This window comes from Nanorana parkeri, unplaced genomic scaffold (genome assembly GCF_000935625.1).
Source record: "Nanorana parkeri isolate BGI_ZX_2015 unplaced genomic scaffold, ASM93562v1 scaffold380, whole genome shotgun sequence".
NCBI lineage: Eukaryota > Metazoa > Chordata > Amphibia > Anura > Dicroglossidae > Nanorana > Nanorana parkeri.
This window is the reverse complement of record NW_017306648.1, coordinates 940,233-948,270: the sequence shown is the minus strand read 5'-3', so window position 1 is coordinate 948,270 and position 8,038 is coordinate 940,233. Positions and strand designations below refer to the sequence as shown.

General features: G+C 47.0%; 1 protein-coding gene across 1 annotated transcript in view; it reads right to left on the bottom strand.

Moving 5' to 3' along the window:
- Positions 1–275: 275 nt before the first annotated feature.
- The window catches only part of LOC108789229 (transforming protein RhoA), a 13,805-nt gene continuing 6,042 nt past the window's right edge, over positions 276–8,038 (bottom strand). The window contains exons 2-5 of the mRNA XM_018559189.1: positions 6,290–6,447; positions 2,837–2,957; positions 1,852–1,982; positions 276–462 (exon numbers count right to left, since the gene is read on the bottom strand). Of these exons, the coding sequence (XP_018414691.1) occupies positions 289–462; positions 1,852–1,982; positions 2,837–2,957; positions 6,290–6,445 (582 nt within the window). The 5' untranslated portion in view covers positions 6,446–6,447 and the 3' untranslated portion in view covers positions 276–288. The remainder of the gene's footprint in view (positions 463–1,851; positions 1,983–2,836; positions 2,958–6,289; positions 6,448–8,038) is intronic.

The following is an 8,038-nucleotide window of genomic DNA, read 5'->3' as shown; positions in this document are numbered from 1 at the left end:
GAAAAAGGTCCTGTAGGATGGGTGTTGGAGCAGATCTCCTCACCTGTGTCCAACGTGGAGAGGACCCATAGACTGTGGCGCTGGCTTCCCCTTCCCCATCGTGGAGGCTTCCTCAGAATAAGGCAGTGTGGCTGACATTGAAGGAGGGGCACGCAGCTTTTGCATTGGATCCCTCGTCGGCCCACATTGCAGGTGGGAGTTGCATGGGCGGAGGGGGAGCAGGCGGAGTGCATGAGGAAAAGGGGTGGTGGGGGCAGGTTGTTTCCTTTTTTGAGACTCGGTCGCGCCTTAAAGCAGATCGCACGTGTTTTTCTTGCGCCCTCGCTTGGCCTGTAAAGCAGCTCTTGTCGCCATCTCAAACACTTCCCGCACACCGTCCTTTGTTTTGGCAGAGCATTCCAGGTAGCCAAAAGCTCCAATCCTATTGGCCATGTCCCGGCCTTCTTCCGGCTTCACTGGTTCCTGCATAGAGTCGGAAATTCAGGTATAAAAACATTTGAAATAATCTGCCTTTCTTCCCTAAATTAGAGATCCTACACACTTCTATCTTCAAACTTGCAGGCAGAATACAGGTAACGGTTATATGAGAGGTGACTTGAATATATCTGGATACATGACCCACAAATCACCTTTTGCCAAAATGCAGTTCTCATCTTCTCTTCTTTTTCCAGGTCACAGTCTGCATCACCTTCCTCTTCTCCTGCCAGGTTATAGTTCCCATTCCTCTCTCCTCCTGTATCACAGTACCCATTTCTTTCTCCTCCTCCTGGGTCATACAGTATACCCATGCCTATCTTCTCTTCCTGTTGGGTCAGAATCTCCATCCCTTTCTCCTCGTCCCAGGTGACAGTCCCCACCACTTTATCCCAGGTCACAGTCCCCAATCCTCTCTCCTCCTCCCAGAACACAGTTCTCATCCCTCTCTCCTCCTCCCAGGTCACATTGCCCATCTGTTTCCCCTCCCAGATCACAGTTATCCTCTTAGGTCACAGTTCTCCATTCTGTTCTCCTCTACCTCCCAGGTCACAGTTTGTATCCCTTTCTCCTCCTTTGCATGGGTCACAGTGCCCATCCCTTTCTCCTCCTGGGCCTGGGTCACAGTCCCCATCCATTTCCCTCTTGAGCCCAGGTCAGTCTCCATCCCTTTCTCCTTCTGGATCACAGTCCCCATCCCTTTCCCCTCCTGAGCCCAGGTCACAGTCCCCATCCCTTTCTCCTCCTGGATCACAGTCCCCATCCCTTTCCCCTCCTGAGCCCAGGTCACAGTCCCCATCCCTTTCTCCTCCTGGATCACAGTCCCCATCCCTTTCCCTCTTGAGCCTAGGTCACAGTCCCCATCCCTTTCCCCTCTCCCCTCACAGTCTCCATCCCTTTCTCCTCCTGGATTACAGTCTCCATCCCTTTCCCCTCCAGAGCCCAGGTCACAGTCTCCATCCCTTTCTCCTCCAGAGCCCAAGTTACAGTCTCCATCCCTTTCCCCTCCTGGATCACAGTCCCCATCCCTTCTCCTCCTGAGCCCAGGTCACAGTGTCCATCCCTTCTCCCCGAGCCCAGTTCACAGTCCCCATCCCTTCTCCCCGAGCCCAGTTCACAGTCTCCATCCCTTCTCCCCGAGCCCAGTTCACAGTCTCCATCCCTTTCTCCTCCTGGATCACAGTTCCCACCCTCTTCCCCTCTGCTCTTCCAGGGTCACAGTCATGATCTACTCCTCCTCTTTCCAGTTCCCATCTTTTTTTCCTCCTACTAGGACACACAGAGGCCTCTCCTATTGCACCATAATATCTCCAAGGGAACACACACACACCTCATTCCTCAAGAATAGAACATTAAGATCATTTGCATTTCACACACCTGTTTCATTTTAGCCAGCTCACGACGAGTGTGTTCATCATTCCTTAAATCCTTCTTGTTTCCCACCAGGATTATAGGCACGTTGGGGCAGAAATGTTTCACCTCTGGAGTCCACTTCTCTGGGATATTCTCTGCACAAGGCACAAAGAGAAACATTACAGTGCATTCCCTAAACATCAGCTTCCGTAGTGCTACGAAACCAAAGGGAGTAACCGGAAGACTGTTGTAGGGCTTCATTATGGAGTGTCTGGAAGAAGAACGGCCTGTGTTGCCCAGCAGTACCTTTGGATTTACACTTCATCTCCAAATGTCATTTTCCAGCAAGAAATCTTTATTATTTTTTTTACAGTAAGGCACTTTGTGTTCAGACATACTGACACTCCACACATGGATGTCCTAAGGCCCAATATGAACGGGGACAGCAATTGGTCTGCAAGGTTTTACTTTTCAGGACATAATTGTGAGATGTGGGTCACGGAGAGCTGGCAACACGCAGAAGTAGGTCTAACTAAATTGCCAGATACTGGTTTCAATGAGAAACTGCGCGACTCATTAATACAACTAGTACAACTTTTTTCTAGTTTTGGCTACAGTATGGAAGGGCCAACACCTGTTAGATTTGTATTACTGCCTTGTCTTCATAGAGTTATTTTCCCCTACTTCCTGTTTGGAAAACACACTAGGAAGTGAGAGGAAATCTCACTTTTTAGAGTGCCCTACTACTCCTGCTCAGATTGCAGGCATAACATTTTAGATTTTCCGTCACCAAGTCCTAGTACCAGTGGTTGATCTCCTAAACTAAGATATGGACTGTAAAAAAAAACTCAAAATCAAAAAAAAAAGTATTTTGGGAGGATTTCTAACTGAAGCCAGGAATGAAAGGCTAGGAATACCATTTCTGGTAGGAACGATCTTTTTTTCCAATTACGTTATTTAGTGGGTAAGATAGAGATGTCAGAGAAACCAATGTGTCCTGTATGCTCACCCAAGCTATCAGGGCTGTCTATGGAGAAGCACATAAGAATAACATCCGTATCGGGATAAGACAGGGGTCGGAGGCGATCGTAGTCTTCCTGGCCGGCTGTATCCCACAAGGCTAGCTCCACCTACACAAAATTCAAGGTAAACTTCAGTCAAGACACAAAGAAAGTCATGTGGTAAACTTGCAAAACATCAACTTATGTCTTCTGGGTCATTTTGAAAGCAAACCTTGCCAAACAGCTAAATACATCATTGAAATGGATTTGCAATTCTGTTAAGAAAGCCTTGAGATATACACACGCACTTGCTCCATTACATAGAATGAAGGGCAACATCTTGATTAGTTGTTGTAACCCTGCTGCTGTGCGCATCTCCTGCCTGTTCATCGGACTATGAAGCATCACTACACTGCAGAAGTCCTCTCTGGGTGCCATTCCTTCTGTAAGCTGCCTACCCGCCTCCTCCTTCAGACCACCCTCTCCCTGAAACATATTAGAACTGCAACAAACAGGTCCCCAACCTCTTCAAAAGAGCAGAACCTGCCACTCTCAGTCTGATTTCTGCAGTGCAGGGAATTGTAGGAGAATAGTATAAAGGCAGATTTCATGCAGTAAAAATGAATATAGATAAAAGGTTGTCTTGTATTATTTACTATTGCAACGGATGCTCAAAAAGGAAATTAAGGAAGCTAGGCGACGTGTAATGACTCGCCACCTGGTTTCCTGATTAGCCGGGAAGTAGGGTGGCGTGTAAAAACTCGCCACCCGGCTTCCCGATTAGTAGGGAAGCCAGCTTCATGCTTCATCACCAGGTGACGAGAAAGCGCAGAGCCAGCTTTCTGGCTAAACAGGAAGCAATGTAATGACGCGGCACCAGGCTTCCTGATTGGCTGGGAAGCCGGCTCCATGCTCCCTCATCACGAGGAAGCATGGAGACGGCTTCCCTGCTAATCGGGAAGCCGGAAGCTCAAGTATCGGGCTAGGCATCTGAGCATTTGGGCTAGTACTCGCCCAAATACTCGGCATCAGCACCGATACTAGCATTGGTGCATCCCTAGTTATGTTAAAAGGAGAATTATGAGGCAAGTGATTTTCACTCAGCCTCATAATCTGAGCCGACCTGTGACAATTAAACCGTCACAGGTCGGCTCAGTAGATCGGGAAGTGAGCGAACACATACCGGCGCTCGCTCAATTCTCGATCCTGTGCCGGCAGAGAGCCTTGAAAGGGGAGGAACTGGATTCCACCCTCCCCTGTCCGATCTTCCAGGGCTGACTGGCGGAACGGACGGGGAGGGGGCGGGCACAGCTGGCTCTGCCTCTAGATAGGCAGAGCCAGCTGTCACTCACGCAGCTAGGTGGATGCAGATAATTGTCGGGATCCGTTCCGGCGTCACGAGTAGCTGTAGCTCGCGGTATACTGAGCTTTGGGTGACGGGAGGACGCTAGTTTGTGTCCTCCCGTTACCCTTAGGAGAACTATGGGGAAAAGCCCTAACCCCATAGTTCTCCTTTAAGTATGCGTTTGTCAACTTATAAGGTACAACAACTGCAGACCTACGAGGGGGAGAATGGTCAGAGACTGTGGACATGTTACAGGTTAGGCTGAAGACATGCTGCAGAAGACAGTGAGAGACTGGGGATGTATTATCCAAGACTAACAGAGATTACTGCTATTTCTACTTCCATTACAGACAGTTGGCATCCAAGGGTCGCACAGCAAGTACCAAAAGGGCTGCATGTGGTTCATAGGCCGCAGTTTGGGCATCAGGGAGTAAAAGAGTCAGTGCACTAACAGCGATATATTAGTTGTGGGTAAAGCCTGTTAAGTGAAGAGCCGGGTTTTTTATGTCTTGGATATTCTAGGAGCAAGATCTTCCTGCCGCAGTTCTCAAATCTTGTCCCCATCCCTTCTCCTCATGATAGCCAAAGCATTTGTGCAGACCTGAAGAGATCTCACCTCAGAGTCTCTGGGAGACAGAAGAAACTGTCTGGTGGTATAACTCTGCAGCATCCACCAAATATTGGTGGAAGAGAAACTCCTCTGCTTATGAACAGAACGCTACCTGCCTTGTTTTTTTAATCATTATAGGATAGACTATGCCCTTGTTCCTTTTACCTAGGAAGGTTCTAGTGTATATTGTGTCTGCTCTGCACAAGTCCGCCATCATGGCTCTGTCAAATTTGCATGTTTCCACAGCAGACCTAAGAGGATAAGAGAGAGTAAAGTTGCCTGACCACTTCTACTCAACTAAGGGTAGCCCACCTAGTGTTGCAACCCAGTCTTTTCTTCCTCCAATTCCCTCTTGGATGTTTTTCGCTCCTTGGAACATATGTGTATGCGACACCTAACTGTCTCTTAGCACAACCTCCTGCAGCTGCAATGGAAAAGGGCTCACATAAGCTGTGATGACTGATGAACAGACTGGATGACAGGGCTTACAACCACACATCAAAAACATACTAAACATCACTGGTGAAAAAGCTGAAGACAGTGTCCACCTCTCCAAACTCCTACAGCAATAGGGTACATTACAAGATTGCAGGTGCCTTAAAAGTGCATTTTTATTTTTGCTGCCACATTGGGATAACAATATTTTTCACATGTTCCCATTCACATAGCATAGTCATGCTTACCATAATTAACACCGTCTCTACTGTGCTGGCAGACTTCATTATCAGCTGTAAACTAGACTAGGACTGTCTGTCCAAACAAAGGGTTAAAGATCTCAAGGCTTGGGTAGTACATTGTATGTTAAAGTACTTCACTTTGTCCCTTTATCTGCAAATTGCCATCTAAGCAAATAGGAATGCACTAATACCTATACTAGTATCGGTACCGATACCGATACCAAGTATTTGGGCGAGTAATCCTACTTGCCCAAATGCTCTGATACTTGCCCCAGATACTGGAACTTCCGGCCAGAGGGAGATCTTCCTCTGACCAGCAGTGCCGCAAATGAGCATGGAGCTGGCTTCCCGGTCAATCAGGAAGCCGGGCAGTGGGTTATGACTCGCCTCCCGGCTTCCTGGTGGAAGCAGATTTCCTAGCCACTTATTGCTAGGCACCCTGGCTTCCTGACCAATCAGAAAGCCAGGAGGCAGGTCATGACGTGCCGCCCGGCTTCCTGATTGTCAGGAATCCAGGCTGCCTGAGGGAAGTGAACAGGTGTTTTTTTCCAATAGAACACTGGTTTCCCAGGTAGTGAGGAACCCGCCGACTGGCTTCCCGATAATCCAGGCCCACGGATGCTGATATTTGGAAAAAAATGGTGATTGTTGCATCCCCATGCACAACATAAGCTGCCTATATAGTGTCCTGTGTAAAATCCTTCTCCAAAGAAACTAGAAAAAAAAGGTAAAAAAAATTATATATATATATATCTCTCACACACATATATTTATAGGTATGCTGTGTGAACTTTGGAAAGACACTTTCAAGCTCGGAATCTTGCCTTACCTGTTTGGAATCAACTTCGATGTCTGCGACGTAATTCTCAAACACTGTGGGCACATAGACTTCAGGGAACTGGTCCTTGCTGAAGACGATGAGGAGACAGGTCTTTCCACAAGCTCCATCCCCAACAATCACAAGTTTTTTACGAATGGCAGCCATTACTGCAGGTAGAGAGGCAAAATGTGTCATACAAAGTGTTCAATGGCCGTGACGCAAGTGAAATCAGACAATAGCAACAGCACCAAAGGTAATCTAGCACCCAATCCGCTCCCAGCTTTCGTTCTGTAACCTAAACTGGAGAATGTTGCCCAGCTGGCTGCTCCGTCACTCTTTCTTCAACCTGGATGTTACCTGCTTTCCTTCCAGATACAGCAATCCTGTATACCAGATTTTAATTGATAAGTTTGTTTAAGCTCTACAGCGGTGGCAAAAATAGATTCTTGGAATAAAAGGCAAGAGATTTGGGACAAGCAATTTTCATTGGAAACAATGGGAAATGGCATCACCACTCTTCAAAAACATCAGGGTCATCAATGCTTATAAAGTATGGGGCCCTTTTAAAAGCATCAATATGGCATAACTAAGGCCCATACTGCTGAATTTCTATTAAACCCAGACCCCCCCCAGCACAGAGATCTTGTTACTTTGTCTATTGACATTGTCTGTGAAAAGACCTCCACTGATATTCTCTGCACTGATCCCCTAACACTCCTTCCCACTTCAAAGCATTATGTGACAGTGCTTGGGCCTAGTAATTGTCCACTAGACATAAACATTGTCACATGCAAGGCAGTGACTGGAATCTCCAGGTTATCTGGTACCAGCTAAGCCAAAGGCAGAAGATCCCTGGAGAGGAAAGTATCAGCGGGGAGGTGTGCTGCGATGAGCAGGAAACCTGTCACATGACCAAGGCCCTCCTCCTATTCACAAGTGTTCTGCGCAATGTTATGCACGTAACACACTGCAAGGGATGACCAGCTCCAGGCTGCGCTCTGCATTTTATACAATAAAACAAAGTGGCAGAACTGTGTAATATCACCAAATGTCCCAAAGTGTGCAAAGTGGAAAAACTGGTCTTCAGAAATAGGCCCTTATACGTTATATTATTTCCTAAAGTCAAGTCACTATGTTCATGATTTATTGAGTATTGAAGAGCAGTGATGTTCCCCCAACAGGATTTAACTTATATCAAAAGCTTTGATGCCACTCCAGTATACATGAATACTCTCCACATATCAGTTATATTCTACTGGAATGGAATTGCTGCTCTCCATATAGACCAGTTATATTATACTGGAGTGGAATTGTCGCTCTACATATATACCGTATTTTGCGGTCCATAAGACGCAGTGGACCATAGGACGCAGGGAGGTCCGGCGCGCCTTATGGAGCACTCGAGACTGTAGCTTCTGTCACAGCTTCTATGACAGAAGCTGTGACAGAAGCTGCAGTTAGTGACCGCTGAGACAGGTGGCGCTGCGATTACAGCGCCACGGTCTCAGTGATGACACAGAGCAGGCGAAGAACGTCTATTCTTCATCTGCTCTATGGTTATCTTGATCGTCGCCGCTGCTCGGTTTTAATACGAGTGATCTCGTTAGAGTTACATTATACCGGAGTGGAATTGATACTTTCCATATAGATAAGTTATATTATACTGGAGTGGAATTGATGCTCTCATATATTTTTCAAGTAGGGATTTTCTTCAAGTGGACGAGTCCCTTTTGGTAGTGAAAGAGTGCTTGAGTGGAC